General features: G+C 45.5%; 1 protein-coding gene across 7 annotated transcripts in view; it reads right to left on the bottom strand.

Annotated features, from left to right (window-relative positions):
- Window positions 1-19,405, bottom strand: part of CHL1 (cell adhesion molecule L1 like) — a 129,059-nt gene that overhangs the window by 42,960 nt on the left and 66,694 nt on the right. For all 7 annotated transcript variants that reach the window (XM_063165034.1, XM_063165033.1, XM_063165038.1 and 4 more), the window contains 5 exons: window positions 14,838-15,027; window positions 12,857-12,962; window positions 10,901-11,091; window positions 2,909-3,031; window positions 1,469-1,639 (listed from right to left, as the gene is read on the bottom strand). In XM_063165034.1, coding sequence (XP_063021104.1) covers window positions 1,469-1,639; window positions 2,909-3,031; window positions 10,901-11,091; window positions 12,857-12,962; window positions 14,838-14,928 — 682 coding nt within the window. In that variant the 5' untranslated portion in view covers window positions 14,929-15,027. The remainder of the gene's footprint in view (window positions 1-1,468; window positions 1,640-2,908; window positions 3,032-10,900; window positions 11,092-12,856; window positions 12,963-14,837; window positions 15,028-19,405) is intronic.

Raw genomic sequence — 19,405 nt, 5'->3', positions numbered from 1 at the left:
TATTCATTCTCCTGTTTCTTATAGCTTGTTTTTGTCCTATTTATTTTTCATGCAGCCCCTCACCAGGCCCTTGGCACAGGGAGGAGTGGGCAATGTCAAGCTGAGTTTACAGAACCCTTTCAGTTCATGCCTCTCATCTTTTCCTGGCCCAGGTCCTGTGGCTTTGATGACAAGATGGACACACTGAAGTGGCTTTTTGGGCCACTTCCAGGGCTACCAGCGGCCAAAACCCATCTTGTTTTTCTCTAATCTCTGTGTGCATGTGTGGGGGACTGAACCCATCTGAAAAGCCATGGAGAGCAACATTTAATTTCAATGTTTTTCTCACAATTATTACCCCAAGATGCAGTCTAAGCAAGCATTAAACACACAAAGCCACTATTAATCCTTTTTCTTTTTATCTCAACAAGAAAACTCTCAAAAATCACATATTAAACATGAGGGTTTCGTTCATGAAGACAAAATTCTCCTTGGTTTCTGGGCTGTGTAAGTCTGAAAGATCCACAATGAACAAGTGAAATCTTAAATTCCCTACACATCATTTCATCAAGGAACTGGAAACACCTCCTGTGTTTCTGGTGCTCCAGGCTGCCTGGAAAAACCTGGAAAACATCATCCTTCCAACCTCACTGCTGAGGCTGGAGCAAACCAGGCCTTGGCCAGGGCAGAGGCAGCCACAAAGTCCTCAAAACAAAAACCCAGTGAATTCCCATTCCTGGGGGAGCTGCTGGACTCAAGAGCAGCAGATTTCCCTAATGCACCCTTGGCTTTCACTGTGGGGACAGCAGGAGGAAGGTCACTTTTGGGGTCTGACTGTGATGCCTTAGGATTTTAGCTTTTAAATGTTTCAAATCCTGTACTGCTTTGGTGTATAACTCTGACACGTAGAGTGTCAGCTACTGTCTTCATATTTTGGGCAGACACAAAAATTCCTCTCCAGGCCTGGTAATCAAGGATACCTCACTGCCTCAGGCTCTGAGAAATGTAAACAGCAATGAATTTGGGGGTCAAACTTGGTGTAAATTACTTCATTCTCTGAAGCTGTAATTGGAAAATTAACCTGTAATATGTGAATGGACCAAACCTACAACTGTCTGAAAAACTCGTGGCCATTGTCCATCTTGGGTGTAGCCTCTGGGAGGCTCCTGATTGCTCAAGGTGTGCCTATCAAAGGCCTTTAATAAATACCCATTTTACTCTCTTAATTTTGTCCAGCCTCTGTTCTAGGCAGCCACCCCAAAGTGACCCAGATGGGACAGGAGAAACTGATGCCTTGGGATGGCCACCTAGAACACAGGCTGGAGCAAGAAGCTTTTCTCAGTGACATTTAGCCCCAAGAATGAGGTCAATAATGCAGGAAATAAACTCAGCAAGGTGCCCTGTGTTGAGAGAGCCACGCATCTCCATGCAGTGCTGCCTGGGGAGCTCAGAAAGCAGCAGCAAACAGAGAGCCCAGCCCCACACTCACAGCGGGAAACCTTGAGCGTCATGGGCATCTTCTGCACGATGGTCCTGAGCCTGGGGAAGGCTGCAAAGCAACAATAATCACTCCTGCTGTCACTCTCCTCCACGTTGGCAAAGTAGAGATCTCCCTGCAGGCTCATGGAGACCCTCTCGTCCTGTGGGATGTGCTGCAAATCTGGCAAGGGAAAGTAATGGTGAGGTGGTGTGGGAATTGGAAATACAGAAACTTGCACAGACACTGAAGGGTTTGATCTGCAGGCTTGAGAGAAGCTTGGATTGATGTAAAAATACACATAGACATTAAGCAGAAAAATCATAAACTTATATTTCTATAGCTGTAGATGAGAATATGGCTTAAGTAAATGAGAAACTGTACTGATAAGATGGTGAAGGGTTTATAATGTAGGGGCGTGGTTGTATGGAATAAGCTAAGAGTTTACAAGTGATGATAGAAGCATATGTGTACATGTGATAATAGCCCATTGGATAAAAGTATCCACAATGCAGCAAAATTAATTAAAGGTTATAGATTAGAAAAACAAAATAAACCCTCTGGCAACTGTCCATTGGGTTAGAAAGTTCTGTATTGCCTTGTAACAAAGAACCTGTGACTACTCTGAGCTATGGCCGAGTTCTTGCTCCTCTAAAATCTCTCAGTCTCTGAGACTGATGTTTATCTGAGCAATAAATCATTCTTAGCCTGAAAATAGTCTCATCCCTCCATTTCTAGCAGCAAATGATAAGGTGGGAACAACACAGGGCTGTTTCACCAAATGCTCCCCTCGTGTGCTGCCTTCCAGATACAGAGAATGAAACTCTGAAGTAAAAGAGGCAGAAAATCCAGCAGAGGCAATGGGTTATTTACCAATATTCAGTATAAAAGTGATTAAAAATATTTTTATATAATAATGTATACCTATATAACTGATAAGGAAAAATTGATAATTAAAAAACAGAGTTGTTTTGCTTTCCAAAAGCCAGAAATTCCTGCAGAACAGAAATGCTGCAGAATAATAGGACAGCAACCCACCAGGAGCTAATCATATAAATCTGGTGGATTATTTTTCCCTTAGGATCATAAATCAATCATCTATTTATGGAAAGAGGAAAACAATTATGATAGAAATAACATATTTACATGTGATATCCTCTTTCCTCTAAATGCAGGACTCCTCATCACTGACAGACTCAGCAATATATAAATTATTTGCTATCTCATATTTAATGAGATGCTGTGTCAATGCACTCAACAATTTAACTTTGGGTCATGTCAAACCAGATCTCTACTCTCCATTTTTTAATTTTGTTCTTCAATATCCAGATATTTCTCCCAAGCACTTGCACAATTACAATTCCTACCCATGACAAATCTGCAATGAAGCTGCTCTGAAAGACAAATGCTTTGAGCCCCCTTGTATGAATTGTGCAAAAACCATTTACTCACCAATATTCATCCAGTAGATATGCAAAGGGGGGATGCCTTTTGGGGGGTTGCAGTGCAGGATCACAGAATCTCCATGCTCCACATCCAGAGGCTCGATTTTCTCTTTGGGGAATTTTGGTACACCTGCACAAAAAAGCAAAGAAGTTCCTTTATTATTGAAAGAGGTTCCTCTATTATTGGTACCTTTTGAAAATTTGCCTTTTGCTTTCTTCTTGATACATTTTTAATAAAATATTGACCTTTACATCATCCTTTGCATTCTCTGGCTTTAACACCAATTTTAATTTACACAGAGGCACAGAGAAATAATGAGTTTTACTCAGAGTAGGAAATCCCTGAGTTCTGGAACACTCACAATAGGAATCTCTTCATTCACAAAGTTCTTGGAGCATCCTATCCAAAGCCAGGCCCTGAATGGAGATGTTTAACACTTGTTTGTGATGTCCTGTGCTTTGCTTTGGCTTTACTTTAACACAATTCTTTTCAAACACTTTCTTTAGCTCCTTTGTGCGGTCTGGAAGGGACCAGTCAAGGCCAGAGGGTCCCTAAGGACAAGCCTGGCACCGAGGGCTGTGCACTGATGGGGCCCCAGCTGGTCCCAGTGATGCTTCAGGTTTAGATTTTGTATTTTTCACATTTTGTGCTGCTTTAGTGTGCAGTTCTGAGCCCCATATCAGGGCATGGTGAGCTCTGTGCACAGAGCAGGGAGACAAAACAATTCCTGCTCCAGCTGGGCACCAAGGACAAATGACACAAATCTCAGCCCAGGAGCACAAACCCCGTGGGCTGGAGAGAGAAAAACAAGCAGGGTGGGACTGCCTGGGCTAAAGCTGGAATGGGACAATGAACTGCAAGGTGCAAATGGAGCAGAGCTGATCCCAGGGACAGAGCCCGTGCCCGGCCGTGCATTTTGGGGCCATTTTGGTTCATCTTGGGTGCAGCCCTGGCTGGGCTCTGGTGCTGCCCAAGGTGGGTCCATGGAGGAGATGCTTTGAATAAATCCCTGCTTTATTCTGTGACTCTGCCCAGCCTCTGCTCTAGGCCAGCCTGCACAGGGCACCACCAGGAGATCAGGAACCAGCCTGGGAGTGTGGAACATTCTGGGAAGCCTTGGATCAAACATGGTTCCTAAGGACCCACTGCAAGTCCTTGCAGGTGAGGACAAGCATCAGGCTCCTGTCACAGCTCTCCTCCATCTCCAGGGTCAGAGGAAGGCTGTTCTGAAGCCTCTGTTGCCTCTTCAGGCCTGAAAGCTCAGCCTGGATTCCTGCAGGGATAGGCTTGGCACAAAGCTCCCAGGGCTGTACCAGGGCTGCTCCAGCTGGGCTCAAACACAGGATAAATTGTTCATGGATCAGTGTTTCACCACCCACAGCACCTGATGCCAGCACTTTGTTCCAAGCTTGGAACACCTGGGCAAATCTGGATGCCCAAAAGGCCACTGGAGCTGATGTGGGAAAATGAGGAGCTGGGTTGGAGCCCACCCCAAAGCAAAGGAGGCTCAGCTTGGAGGTGATCCCAGAAAAAGCAGCCTGCAAGATGGAACCACCCTTGAAGGAACTGAGCTGAGGCAGTTTCAGGGCTGACGTCACCTCCTGCTTTCATTCCAGGCATGTTCCAACTGGCCAAAGTTTCACTTCAGACCAGCATCAAGCAGCAAAATGAGCAGCTTAATTAAATGAAATGAAGCAGCAAAGGATGGAGAAGGTCCTGGCTGTGCAGAGTCAAACTGGCACAGCCAATATCAGCCCCCTGTCACAAAAGGGACTCTAGAACTTGAGACATCAGTGGTCCAGCAGGGAACCTGCAACATCCCAGTGCAGGGCGCAAAGGAAAGGAGAGGGGGAGAAATGCAGGGATGGGACTCTGAGGACACTTAACACATCTCAGGATTAGTAAACATGAAAAGAAGCAATCACTCCAGTGCTGAATGCAGACTCTGCAGAGATTTTATCTCCATCAGGGTTATTAATAGGTTAGGAATTCTTAGGAGAGGCAAAATGCAGCTGATGAGCGTCACCCACTCTGTAGGTGAAATTTCAGGTAAAAAAAAAGAGCTGCATATTCATATCCAGTACCTTCAGCAACCTGCACTCTTCAAGCCCTGGGAAATACATCTGCTGACTGCAGAGGTGGAATATTTTCCAGCAGGAAAAAGCCAATTTCATGATCTAAAGCTTATTTATTCCCCAAAGCACGTCACTCCCAACACAACTTTCAATAAGCTGGGTCGGGGAAGGATAAAGGGATTTCTGACCAAACCAATGGATCAGCAAATGGACTAATATGACACCACTTATTTAGGACATTGGAACCCCTTGTTCAAACTCATTTTTTGCCTCATTTAGCAGAACAGAATCTGGGTTTCTGATATCCCAGCTGGGTGCCATAACCACTGGGCTTCTCAGTGAATTTCTGTGGCCAGTAATTACAGAATTATACAGAAATTTACTGAGTCCCACCAGGAGACAGTGACAAGCCACAGTCCTGGTGTCATTAGCTGGCAGCACAGACATTCATCTCCAGATGTTGGCAGCTGGACTTCACTGGGGGAAGCAGCAATTCGACCCCAAATGTCCTCCACCTCCAACAAGTATTTGCACCACAGGTCCTTCCACGCCTTTTTTTTTGCTTAGTTCACCATGAAAAGCACTGAAAAACTTTGATTTTCATCCTCATAATGGATGAATTTGACTGGTTTAATCCTTGAAGCTTTGCAAGAAATGAAAACTCGTGATAAATTCCTGAGCCAAACCCTCTGACAAGCATAATTTTTTTGCCGGGGTCCCACTAGTCTCAAAGACTAGAAAAAATACCTACTTCTGGATTCAATTTATTAAAAATAAAAAGCTTCTGTCACATTAGACTTTGCCTTTTGCACATCAATCTTCAGAATGTCTATGCAGGCAATATTTTGGATATTTTTGCAGGGCTGCTATGTTCTAATTAGAGGACATTCTAGAATCAATCACCACTGATTTGTGGCTGATCACAGAAAGTATCACAGCTGAGTTCAACTCCACAGCCTAATAAAATAAACACAAAATAAATTGTGCCATGGAAATGTTTGATATTGAACAGAGTTCTCAGTGCAGCACAGAATTCCAGCTGCTGTCTCTGCAGTGACAGCAGTGACACTGCTCCAGCAATACTCCATGGAATCCCCACACAGGGATGTGATGGGAGGGGACAGAGGGAGAGCAGAGGGATTTGCTGACTCTGAGAAAGCCCCAGCAGGGCTCTCACCACACACAAATCATGGGGTGTGAGAGGAACAGCCACGGGAAGGATGGAAACCTGCACTCCCAGCTCCAGCTATGGAGAATCTCCCAAAATCCCACCCTGACACCTCTTCAAATACTCCTGGGAAAGGCTTTGCTGACCAAGGGTTTTTCCTGACAAAGCTGCACTCAAAAACCAGGACTGAAGTGCTCTGGCAGTGTGTGAACCATGCAAACAGAAGATTATCAGTGGCCAGAGCCATTTGTGCAAGGAGCCAGGATCTGTTTAATCCCTGGGGTGACTCAAAGTTCAGTGACTGAGCTGTGCTTGAGACCAGGCTGGAGCACCACATCTGGGGGGCTGGGGAAAAATCCAGAAAGGAGCCTGAGTCTCTCCCTCTTATCCCTTCAGAAAATGCAGTTTCTCAACCTAAAGCAAACAGGGAGACACCAATACAGTGCAATAGAAAGGCTTAATTTGAGTTTAGCAGCAACAGAGATTCAGAAATACAGCAAGCAGAGCTGGGAACTCCAGTCCTCAACATTGCTCCAGATTTACTCAGGGATCCATTTAGGATACCTTGTCCTACAGATCAGATTTTGTTCTACAGCTCACTTTTTGTCCTACTGCTGGTTACAGTGGCTTCACACTAAAACTGTATCAATGATGGCAATTTATTCCAATTTATGTGAGAATGGAGCCCATTCCATCAGGTGTTTTACATGTTTTGGGGTCAAGTGTTGAGAAATGGAACAAAGGAAAAGCATTTCTCCAGGTAACCTGTCCTTGAGATCCCTGTCTCTTGTTTCCACCAATATCAGGTGCAAAATGGGAGTGAATTCAGGATGATAAATCAGCAATTAGCAAATACATTGTGAAATTATTGTAGAAAAACATCATTGTGACCTAGGTCTGGTTTTATAACTTTCCCTGTGGATTCTACTGAAGATGTCCTGGGATAAAGGAGAGCTGAGCCTGATCCATCATGGATTGTCTCATATTTTTCCTTGCAAATAAACCCTTAAAGGATGTAAAAAAGTGAGGCAAAGAAGAAATAGTCAAGAATTTTCTATAAACTCGAAATTTCCAGCTCCTTAGACACTTAAATTAGTATCTAATTATGATTTTTCATACAGATCTGTATCCTGTACAGCAAACAACCCAACATTTCAAGGAATCTGAACCATGACTTGCAGTCCCTGATGTTGAGCTGCTCTGAGTGAAGCTTGGGAGGTTTCCAGGGCTCATCTCTGTGCCTCAATTGATATTCTGATGCATGGAGCAGGAGCAGTAGTTAAATCTGTAATTTCCATTGCAGCCTTTGAACTGGTTATGAGATACGACCCTGCTTGTTTATGGATTTTTTAATTGCTGCCTTAAATTGAAAAAGTTAGCAAACCCTGGCTGGGAGTCCACTCACTCCTGAAGATGTGGAATGGAATCAGTGACAGCTTTTTTCTGGGTAATCTCTGTCATCCTCTCCCAAATGATGGCCACAGGCAGGAATCAGAGCAAGCTCCATGATTTAGGTGGTCACAGGGGAAGGTCACTGGCTCAGGAGGCAACAGGGTTAATTTTCATCCCCATCACCTGCAAAGTCTCAGTGAATTGCTCTCTTTTGTTTTCTCTTCCATAAAGGCTACACCAAAGCCTTCACAAAACCTCCTCCTTCAATATCAGCTCAGCATCTTGTACCGATTTCAGGATATTCACACCTGAGTGTTTGAATATTAACTCAGGTCTGCCTTTCTATGGAATTCTTGCTCTAACATCACATCAGAGCACAGCCTGCCATGGGATAATTTTACATTCAGACAATTTTTCCATCCTCAGGTCTCTGGTCTTTTGGAGCAGCAGCTTTAGAAATACCAAGCATAAATCTTAACTCAGTCTGCTGTGAAGAGTCTTTCACAGCACAGTTAATTAAAGAAGTTTAAAGTGTACTTCTTCTCCTTCCTCTGGCACTGGGCCTGCTCACTAATTCAAGCAGCAGATTCCCGAAATGCTGGAGGAGGGGAGCTGAAGTCTGTGTTCTCACCATTTAAATTCATTTTCATGCTGAATGTATCTTGAAACAATCTGGCCTTTGTTAGTGCTGCAAACACATCGAGATCCTCCGAGCCCATTCTTCCCCCTCTCCTTAATGTCATCCTACATAGGGGAGGTGGGGTATTTTCATTATGTAGGTGAGATTTAATGATCATTTCTGCTGACATTTCTATTGCTTCCCTGGAATGACTACTGTGAGTAAACACTCTTTTGTTCTCCTTTTCAGCAGCAGCCTCACAGACCCAGTATTCTGCTTCTGCAGTGGAAATGTAATTTATGAAAGAAGCTGCCCTGCTCTGCCTCGCTGTGGTTTTCTTCCCTTCCCTGGCACGGTGACTTTGCCAAGGAGCTTTACATCTGCCCTGAATGCAGCTGGCACAGCTCTGCCACCTCTGCATCATCATCATGAATGCAGGGAGTGATCTCACATGTACCAGTCTGTGCTCCAAAACCTGGGGGTGAATAGAGGTGATTTATCCCCAGCCCCTCCCTGGCAGGTTCTGATTTACAGAGGATCTGTGCACCAGCAGCTCTTTCACTGGGGCACAGTTGTAGAGCACTTTAGAAAATCAAAGGTGCCTTCTACTCCTCTCTAAATCCTCATTTAATTTGCAGCTTTTACATTGCACCAGTAAATGAAAGTACTGATGGCAGAAGAGTTCTAATAACAGCAAATGTGCTTCAAAAGATGTGTGAGTTGGGTAAATCCCTCTAATACATTATCTGTACCATGTATTTTTTTTTTTTGCTGGGTTTAGGAATTTGCATATATTAGCACTAAAATTCCTCTTGCTTTTGATAACAACCATGTTTGTAACCCCTCCATAAATTTGTTGCCATCCACTCCCAATATATTTAATATCTCCTTAAGGTACTCTAGACTGTTCTTCATTAAAAGCAAAAAATCTCCTCTCTGAATACAGATTCAATAACCCCAAATACAGACATCAACTCCTTGCTTTCCATCTTGTTTAGTTCATTAGCAATGGAATATCAGAATATTCTGCTGCTGGAGGTACAAACAACACTGAGGACTTTAAGTCCCCTCAAATGTAATGAGTTTGAGACATTTTGCTTTAGAGAAGTTGTATTAATCCCACTGACTCCAAAGTCAAAAACTATGTCTGAGGTTTGACTGCATCACTCTCCTGTCCCTGCCTGAAACTCCAGCTGCCATCAGCTGCCCATCCTACCCTGTAAACAGTTCAATAAACCTCAACTCATTGTCCTAAAGCTTTCTGCAATTCTCCTCTGCTCTGGAAAGCTCTTCCCTAAAACACCTGCAAGGTAGAGAAACTAACCCACAGAGCAGCACCTGGAACGCTGCAAATTCCTCACCCAACACCAAGCCCTGGCATCAGAATTACTGTGTGGCACATTGTAACATGAAAAAGCTTTCCCAAAGAAAAAGAAATCCATAAAGCTGGATGGAAGGAAAAGAAACATGTCTTTCATGAGGAGCATTCATAAAATACATTTACATGGCAGCCTCAGCTGCTTCCTCCCTCCCAGGAACCCTCCCAGCCCTTGCAATGTCTTGTTTTTATTGTGCCCACAGCACCAGGACTCTCCCAGCCCTGGCTGTGCCTGGAATGCTCCTCAGGATTATTTCCTATGCTGAAGACAGGACAAAAATGTTTATTCATGTTTCTCATAGCCCATTTCATTTGCCAGGAGTGTTTTCTGTACAAAAGCAGCCACCTCCTGTCACTGTGGGGCTGAGAAGGCTGTGGATGCATCCCCTGCCACATGGATTCCACCTGAACACGGAGCTGTCAGTTATTTCACAACAAAATACTGAGGGAGCTTGGAAATGCAGGATCTCATCTGAACAAATCCACTGCACTGCTGCTTTTCTGCATGTCTGCCACTGAACTGCATCACAAAACCTGCTTCAGGTTCCCACCCTGCTCCACCATGGAGCTGGGGGAGTTTCTTGTCCTTTCTACTCCCTCTGGGAAGATTCTGCGTCTGATTTTCCTCTTCTCATTTCCTATGTTTCAATCCTGAATTTAGAACCAAAATGTGTGCTCATATTCCAAGCTACAGGTGATCAAATGGATTGGTACAAACCAGTTGTTTCAGCTTGGGGACACAGTTAAATACTGAACCTGGTTGGGCTGGCTTAAGGGCTGAACTCAATGATTTTAAGAGCTTTTTGCCAACCTTAATGATTCTTTGATTCTATCCATAAATTTCATGCCACTTCTACAAACCTGGTCTTTAATCCCTCATTTCCCTCTCTGCCCTTCCTCTGTGCTAATAAAGCACAAACTTCTAGGATCAGTAATTTTCCCTGCTTTATTTTTAAGCTTGTTTTCTATTCCAGTTCCACAGCTTTATTTTTCTCCCCATCAGTATTTATCCCAAACCCTGAATGCTGCTGACATCAGATTAATGAACTCACAGCTGATCAAACCATTTCCCCTGGAGTTTTCAAACATTTGCATCAGTTGCTATTTTGCAGTAATAACCTGTGGGAGTTGATAGTTCACTGGTCTGAAATCCTACATCCAGATTTAGTTTCTGTCCTCAAAACCAGGAATTTAAATTATTCCAAGAAGAAAATACCATTTTTTTCTCTGAATGTTCATTGAATCACAAACAACTCATGTTTTGCCATGTGAGCTGGTTCTTTCCCATTTATTTTGAGGAAAGACAGTTCTCATCTTAATAATAAAAGTAAAAATTGCAAATTTGAACCAGAAATGAAGGGCTTACTTGGAACAATCAGCTCAATTTCCTCTGACATGGCAGTTCCCAGCACATTGGAGGCAAAGCAGCGATATTTCCCTTGGAAATTGTTGATGATTCCCCGGTTTTGGATCACAAAAGTTCCAGAGTTGTTAGTCGTGACTATCCTGGGGTCAGATGATAAATCAAATGGTTTTCCATCCTTAGTCCAGTTAAAGCTGAAAAAGGAAAGGAATGTTACAGTGGGCAGGCCTCAGGACAGCATTTTGGCTTAAAGGAGGGGTAAATATGGGGCCCAGAGGGTTTTAGCAAAATAAAAGGAAAAATTTGATGGAAGAGGAGAGAACTGTGCCCACTGTGCCCCTCTGCCTCGTGCTCGGGCACATCCCTCCTTCCACTCTGCTTTTCTTGGCCGTGCCATGACAGCAGAGCACAGAGCTCAGAGCTAGGACAGACAGAACATCTGGGAAAGACGCACACCCACAGCACCTGCAGGCTGGCAAAGGCTGTGCCTGTCATGGAATTGCTGCTTTGGAGTGGCAAAGATCCACAACAGCTTCCCCACCCTCCACCAGGGCTGAACCAGAAGAAATTGAGATGATTCCATTGAGGTTCTCCTTGCCACAGATCCATTTGTGGTTGTGATGGTGCTGGGGGGTGATTTTGATAAATGCTGTTCCTGTGCCTGCAATTCTGGATTGAAATTTGCCTAAACTGATTTAAAATCAGACAGCTGGAAACTTCAGTAACATCAATTTAGTGGCAGATGTACCTTTCTTTTTGCTTTTAAGAGAATAAATAATTAACAACAAAACCATTGTTTTGGCACTTCAATGGTCTTGGTAAAACTGCCTTGCTCCATGATGGAGGGAATATGGGATCCTCCAGGATGGAGGGAATATGGGATCCCTGCTCCAGGAATGAGGGAATATGGGATCCTTTCTCCAGGAATGAGGGAATATGGGATCCTCCAGGATGGAGGGAATATGGGATCCTTGTTCCAGGATGGAAGGAATATGGGATCCTCCGGGATGGAGGGAATATGGGATCCTTGTTCCAGGATGGAGGGAATATGGGATCCCTGCTCCAGGATGGAAAGAACATGGGATCCCCTCACCTAACAGGCACTACCACATCATTTAAATACACCAGGAAACTTTCCACTGATGCACTGACAAACAGTGGAACAAAGGGAATTTATTATCACGCTACAAATCCCCATTCAGAGCTCAATTAAAAACTACCCAAATCGTCTTGATCTAAACAAAAGAATGCCTTTTAAAGTTTAAATTGTATTGCAAAGAAAGGAGAAGGGAAAGATTAAAGAGAAAAGATGACATTCAAACCAGCTATTAATTGAGCCCAAACACCATTCAGGGGTGAAAGCCTCAGGAGGAGTTTTTACTGGGTTATTATTACACTCTTGTTAGTCACATTTTCATTAAAAATCTTTCTTTTTTCCACACTGGTGTAAAATGCACAGAGCTTATCTTTGGATATTTATCTGAATAACTCTTTCTGTGTCTGTCTGGACCATCACCATAGCCCTGCTGAGGTTAGGCATGGACAAGGTATCTGATAAAATGCAAATTGCTGGTTGAATACACGGTTTAATGTGGTTGGGATTTTTAGGGTTGCTGTGGAACAGGCAGAGGAACAGCTGGGCCCCTCTGATTACCATGACACAGCCCATCTTTTGCAGCACAACCCAGACAAGGGTTTTTTAAAACCAGGGGGTGAATTTGGCACGTGCCAGAGAAATCAAACATCCCCCAGCAAGGAAAACCATGTTGATACCTATTCACAGGGTGAGGGGAAGTGATGGAGCAACAAAAGCTGAATGGCCTGAATGGAAAGCCAAACCTTAACCCTGCTGAGGATGATGAGCAGGTCTTTGTGCAGCAGCTCCTGACAGACACAGCAATGTTTGGCAAAGGTTAAAAGCAAACCCAGCTTCTGTTTGCTTCTCCAAGCAGTACTCACGTGGGCTGGGGGTTTCCTCTGGCTTCACATTTAATGGTGAAGTCCTCATCAAAGGGGTAGGCAACCTGGGTGTGGGATTGCTCTGTGATGGTTGGAAGCTGGGAAACTGAGCACAAAGAATTGGGTTAAAACAGAGTTGCAGACAAACTGGGCTGCCCTCGAGTGGAGAGGGACAATGCAGTAATATTGCATTACTCCTGCAGAAAGTGAGCCTTGCCTTGGGAAAAGGATGATCATGGACATCACCCTCTGGCCACTGTCACTGCCTCCATGGCCAACAAAAGGCCTGGCAGAGGGACAGTGCCCACCCTTATTCCCCTCCAAACCCACCCGGGGCAGAGGGGAGCTGCGACCACACCAGAGCCAAAGGCAGAGCACGGAGCTGTGGCAAATTTATTCACAGTGAAGTCAGAAACTGGATTCAATCCAGACACAGATGCACACACATGAAGTAGCAAACTGCTGCCTCCATCCTGGATAAAATTGCCAGAAAAGCCATGGACTGCAAGGCTGGTTTAATGCCTGCCCCAGGGTGCAGCTGCGTGGTCACGCACCGAGGCTGCACCAAATTCTGGGTCTTTCTGAGGGAATTAAAGTGTTGCAAAAGCCTGTGTAACAGAGGAAGGAGAATGTTCCCTGCAGTGGAGCTGGGATAATAGGATCACCCCATTGTTATAAACAGCCAGGAAGAGAATTAAAATGCTCTTTGTGTGCTGCTTTAAGTGCAGGGAGCTCAAAGCTGGAGTGAAAATCAGTGTCTTGTCATATCATATGGCCTCAAAGCTGAACACTTCCAAGCCCACCAGCTCCACTGATCAGAAATAACTTTTTATGATAATATAAAATGCTTCATTACAGCTAATTAAGGGTTAGGTGGTTCCCTGGGGTAGGTTCATAAAAGCAGTGGATGCCCAGAGAGTTTCTCCTGTGCTTTACAGTCACAGCTCCACTTTGGCTTTATTGAAACACAAGGAGCTAATGCAGTCCCCTCCCGGAAAAAAAACTAAAAACCTCTACTTCTCAATGCAAATTTGGATAGTTTTACAAAAATATCCCATAAACCTGCTTGGTTGGCTTCCTCTTTGCAGCCAGGGCAATTGGCAGGCTCCAGAGTGCTAAGAGCTCATGGCAGATCCACAGGATGCCCTGAAACTGGCCCATGTCCTACTCTGAGACCCTGAAATGAGCCTAAATTTATTCTTCCTTAGGCTTACTTCTTTATTTTTCCCCACTATAATTAATAAATCCTAATACTGTTGAGTTTTGCTTTTTGGGACTTTTTTTTTTTTGTTTTTTGCAACCAAAATAACAAAGTAAAATGCAGTGTTTAACCCTTCTGTCCATTTATGACTGAAAAATGCAAAGCTGGGGAGGTCTGGGCTGTACTCCAGGAAGAGGGGTCCTCTGGCTTTCCTTGGATTGCTCCCTATGAGCCTCATGCCATATTTTACACGTGTCCTGGAAGCTCATGATCCATGTAAAACAAGCAGTTTGAATTCATCCCAGCCGGTGAGGGACGCAGGAGCTGCTCCCCAGGGCAGGGCACAGAGTGTGAAATCCTCCTCTGGGGACCAACACTGGCCCTGAGACATCCACCTGCTCCTTCCCCAGGCTGGAATGGCAGCTTGCACGGCAAGGAAGGAGGGATTTATGCACATCAAACAAGCTTCAGGGGGATTCCGAGCCAAAATGAGGAATTGAAGTGAAGGACAAACCCAAACCCTCGGAGCTAAGCATTGTGCTGGATGGCAAACACCACAGAAATATTATTAGCCAACTTTACTGCTCCATTTAAGCAGGCCCAAACAGGACAGCTTAGCTTTTGATCAGAGCTGAATTTCCCAAAGGCCACATTGTGGCAAGATTAAATTCCAAATGGAACACAACTGGAAAGGAGGATTTAGTATTTTTCCTTCAGGGATAGCTGCAAAGGAATACCAAACAAAACCAGCAAAGTGCACAGCAAATAACTACAACTCACCTGATAATGGTATTTCAATAGCTGCTGCCAAACTCAATACAAAGAAAAACAGGCATATGGTGATGCCTTTTGTGCTTAATAGCATCTCCATCACTCTTCTGTAAACAAGGAGTCCAAACAGAATGAGAGATACCTTATGCTTCTGCTCACTGTCACTTCAAATCAGGCACAGGGATGTGAGAGTGGGAGTCTGGTGAGGAGAACAAACAACAATATTAGCCTGCAATATCAACCTGGGTCTGACACAGTTATAAAATTAAAGCAATGCTTCAGGTTTGCAGCTAAATTGCACTAAATGGTCCATTTTCCTCTCGTCCCATCCCCTGGCTTCAGGAGCAACCTATATTTAAATTCTAACAAAAAAACCACATGCACAAAAGTACAGCTCTATTGTAGCACAGAAATATATTTTTTTTCTTTTTGCTGTTTGGCAATTAAAAGTAGAGATGGTTTAGAATATGGTGTCTTTGTAATCATTCCAGTTCATAAATTTTTCTAATGAGAGTTATGTAAGTTGGAAAGTAATGTAACAGATCTAATGAGAGAAATTTGGTACACTAATGACCTTGTTCATAAATCTCATCAGTCTTTTATCTTTCATTTATGCTCAAAGAAGGACACAATTTCATTTAGTTCATTACTAGGAAGCAGAACATGAAACCTTTTCTTTCCCTCCCAGTCCCAGAACTGCTCTATGAGGGTTTTACACATTCCATTGGACACCCTTAGGTTCTGAATGACAAGGTGAAAATGTTGAGCAGCTGAAAAAAGGAGACAGATCCAGCTCTAAGTGAAATTCACAGAGAAGTTAAGGAGAGAATTCTGATTTAGATGAAAAATCAGAGAGGAATTGTTCCCTGGGAGGGTGGGCAGGCCCTGGCACAGGTGCCCAGAGAAGCTGGGGCTGCCCCTGATCCCTGGAAATGTCCAAGGCCAGGCTGGACACTGGGGCTGGGAGCAGCCTGGGATGGTGGAAGGTGTCCCTGCCATGGCAGGGGTTGAGAGAAGATGATTTTTAAGGCCCCTTCCAACCCAAATCACTCTGGGATTCTGCAAAAGTGGGTGCACAGAGGATTCTGATCACCAGCTCCATCCACAGTCCCTGAGTGAATTATTAACCAGCACGAGCTGTGTTCACCTCTCACAGCACTAAGGGACATCAGTCCCGGGAGAATTCAGACCTCAGCTGTCAGGATAACTGTGAAAGAACAATTCTGAAGACAAGGCCACAGTGCAGCAGCCATGGATGCACCAGGCAGGCTGGGCTGGCATGGCCTGGCCATGGCTGCTCCACAAGCACAGCTCACCAGGGCAACCCAGCCCAGCTGAGCCTGCCTCACACACAGCTCTGGTATCTTTGCACACCCCAGCCCGCTAATCCAGGGATCAGAAAGGCAATCCCGGGATCACAGGAGCAGTTGGCATGTGGGGACAGCAGGAGGTGGCACCATGCATGGCTGGGCTGGCCTAGCACAGCTGGGGGAGAGGCAGAGCTCAGCCCACAGGCACACCCTCCAGTCCATGGGGGTTTTCTCCTCATGGCTGCTTTTCCCTGCAGAGATGTTTTCCCCCAGCACATTCCCTCTCACAGCTGGCACTGTGGCCCTCCCTCCAGGATGAGTTCTGTTCACACCAGCCCACAGAAAGTTGCTGGAAGTTCACATCTGTGAGACCAAAACCCCCAGCTGGGGATTGCAATTGGCCAACGAGGGACAGGCGACAGACACCATAATCACATAAGCCTCATTTGTTTAGAAATGAGGCTAAAAACCAGATGTCTTTTAAGTATCTTAGGCCCAGAGTATTTGCTGATGGAAGAAGCTGACTAATCTGCTTAGTGCCCCGCTCTGCAGAAGGGCACTGGAGGGGACAGGGACAGGGGACAGGCTCAGCTGGCACCCCCAGGCCATCCTGGGTGTAAATCAGCCAGAATCAGGCAACACCAACAGCTCTGTTCCCTCAGTTTGAGTTCTCCTGGCTCTGATTTGTGAGGAGTGGAGCTTTCCAAAGCTCAGCCTGCCCAAACCTGGGCTGTGTGACAGCACAGGGGACACACAGGACACGCAGCAGCCACAGCCACCTGATGGCTGCTGTCACTGCAGGATGGGGCTGTCCCCCTCCTCACCTGCTCCTGGCACACGCTCAGCCCCGGATCTGTGTCATGGCAGTAAAACAGATGCTCTGACAGAAAACCCTCTGGATGCAGAATTGCAATTTAGGCTCGTAAAAACCTGCCCAGCCTCACTGCCTGCAGATGGCACGTTGGTGGCAGCGAGAGCCTCCTCTCCCCCATCTGCTGACAGCTCTGGAGACAGGAGCAGGCAGGTCAGGATGGCAGCCAGAGGCAGGGGAGCTGGGATTACACAGGGTGTGCAGCTTGCTAAGGTCACAGCAAGTTTCATTTTAGATGAGTGTCACAAAGCATTGTATAAATTCAGATTAAACCCAAGAAAAAAAAAAAAAAAAAAAAACAAACAAAAACTAGAGCACAGCTCGATTCCTTAACCAAACCAATTAGCTCACACCTTATTTTTTTCTTATTTTTTTTAAATGAAGTGCTACAGCAGAGCAGCAACGTTCCAAGTGAGCAGGATGTCCTTCATCATGTGGCACAGCCCGCCTTGCCTCTGCAGGCTGCTGTAATTAGTCGGCCTGTCTAGCACCTCACTCCTGTCCCTGGCTTGAATACTAATGCTGGGGGCTGGCAGCAGCAGCATTTGGGAGCAGGCAGCACAGGGGGACCTGCAGGGATGGACTTGTGCACACCCAGCAGGTAATTCCACCTGGGGACCTCCCTGCAGCTGCCTTGGATCTCTGTTGGTTTACTGGGAGGGGATTCCATGAGGAGCACCCCTGGGGTGATGGGAGTAAAGCAAGAGGCTCTTTGTAGAGATATTTACCTTGTGACAACCTCCCAGCAAGATAAACCTGGTGCTCCTATGTCTGTTATCCTTGGGGGAGTGGCAGAGGCTGTGACAGGGATTATGGAATGCCAACACTTCACACACATCTCCCCTGATGTGCCCCACTCCCTGTTCTGTGCCCGGCTGGTGCTCAGCCAGGTGAGGCTCATCCTCCCTGCAGAGACCTGGACCAAGCTCTTCACCTTTTTAAGGTGACATTTAGGCAGGGCTGCCAAGCTTTGGGTGTTTAGGAGGCCTGTCATGCCTTTGGCTGTCCCAGCAGAGTTCCTGATTAAATCCCCAACCTTCCCTCTCACCTCCAGCACCCAACACATCCCAAGCCCCTTCCTTAATGAGCAATATCCCCCAGACAGCCCATCCATCCTGCCTTCAGACACAGCCACACACCCAAACTCCAGGCAGAACAATCTCTCACTCCAACCATGATTAAACTCCAAACCCAAACTTCTCAACGTGTGCCAGCTCCCAGTAAATGAACAATTTCACTGCCTAAGTAATTTGGAGAAATGACTGAGGGAGCTGTGCAGGCACTTGGCAGCCATGGGCAGGTTTTGGTCTCGCTGGTGCCAAAGCACAGCTCTGTCACTGGGGGAGGACAGAGCCAGGGACCCACTTGCAAAATCCTGACCTTGGGAACAGCATCAGCCCTGCTCTCCGAGCTGGGTCAGGCCCAGAGTCCTGCTTCTCACAGAATTACAGGATGGTTTGGGGTAGAAGGAGCCTTAAAAATCAGCTTCTCCCATCCCTACCATGGCAGGGACAATTTCCACTCTCCCAGGCTGCTCCAGCCCCAGTGTCCAACCTGGCCTTGGGCACTGCCAGGGATCCAGGGGCAGCCACAGCTGGGAATAATTCCTGCCACCCTCCCAGGGACTAATTCCCAATTCCCAATATCCCATCCAGCCCTGCCCTCTGGCAGTGTGAAGCCATTCCTGTGTCCTGTCCCTCCATGTCCTTGTCCAAAATCCCTCTCCAGCCTTCTTACCCCTGCATGTACTGGTAAAATCGATAAAGTCTCCCCCAAGCCTTCTCCTTTTCCCCAAGAATTCCACATCCCCCTTTGCTCTCACATGGACTCACTGCAGCACCACTTGCACCAGGGATGGGGCACCACCTTGCCCAGGAAAACCTTTCTTCATCACCACAAATGAGCATGGATTTCTACAACAAATGCTACATTTGCAGCTCCTCCTCTCCCTTCTTCTTCCCCCCTTCTCCTTCTCTTTCTGGCTTTCTATTTGCTTTTCTCTGCCTCAGGCTTAAGTCAAGTAATTTGAATTCTCTGCAAATACTTATCTGTAGTTCCTTACCTGCAATTCATTATTTACTGTGCTGTTCAGTTAATAGTAAATACTGATTGCTCTAAGGACAGCTCATTTGTTTGTTTAATGAGCTGCCTTTAACTTACACTGAGCAAATCTTTCAAACTATCAGTATTTGCAAGGAGCAATGGTGTCCCAGATTCTTTTATTACATCCCCTTGCTTCCAGAAGGATGCCATAAAAATATTGGACAACCAAACAAGAAAAAAAAGATTGAATTTCCATTTGTCTCATCAACCTAGTGAAGAATTTCCCCTACATGTAATTACTGCATTAAAATTTCCCATAAATAGCAGCAGGATGACAGCCAAAATTCCCAGAT

This window comes from Melospiza melodia, chromosome 10 (genome assembly GCF_035770615.1).
Source record: "Melospiza melodia melodia isolate bMelMel2 chromosome 10, bMelMel2.pri, whole genome shotgun sequence".
In the NCBI taxonomy this organism is placed as follows: domain Eukaryota; kingdom Metazoa; phylum Chordata; class Aves; order Passeriformes; family Passerellidae; genus Melospiza; species Melospiza melodia.
This window is presented reverse-complemented; position numbering and strand designations above follow the sequence as displayed.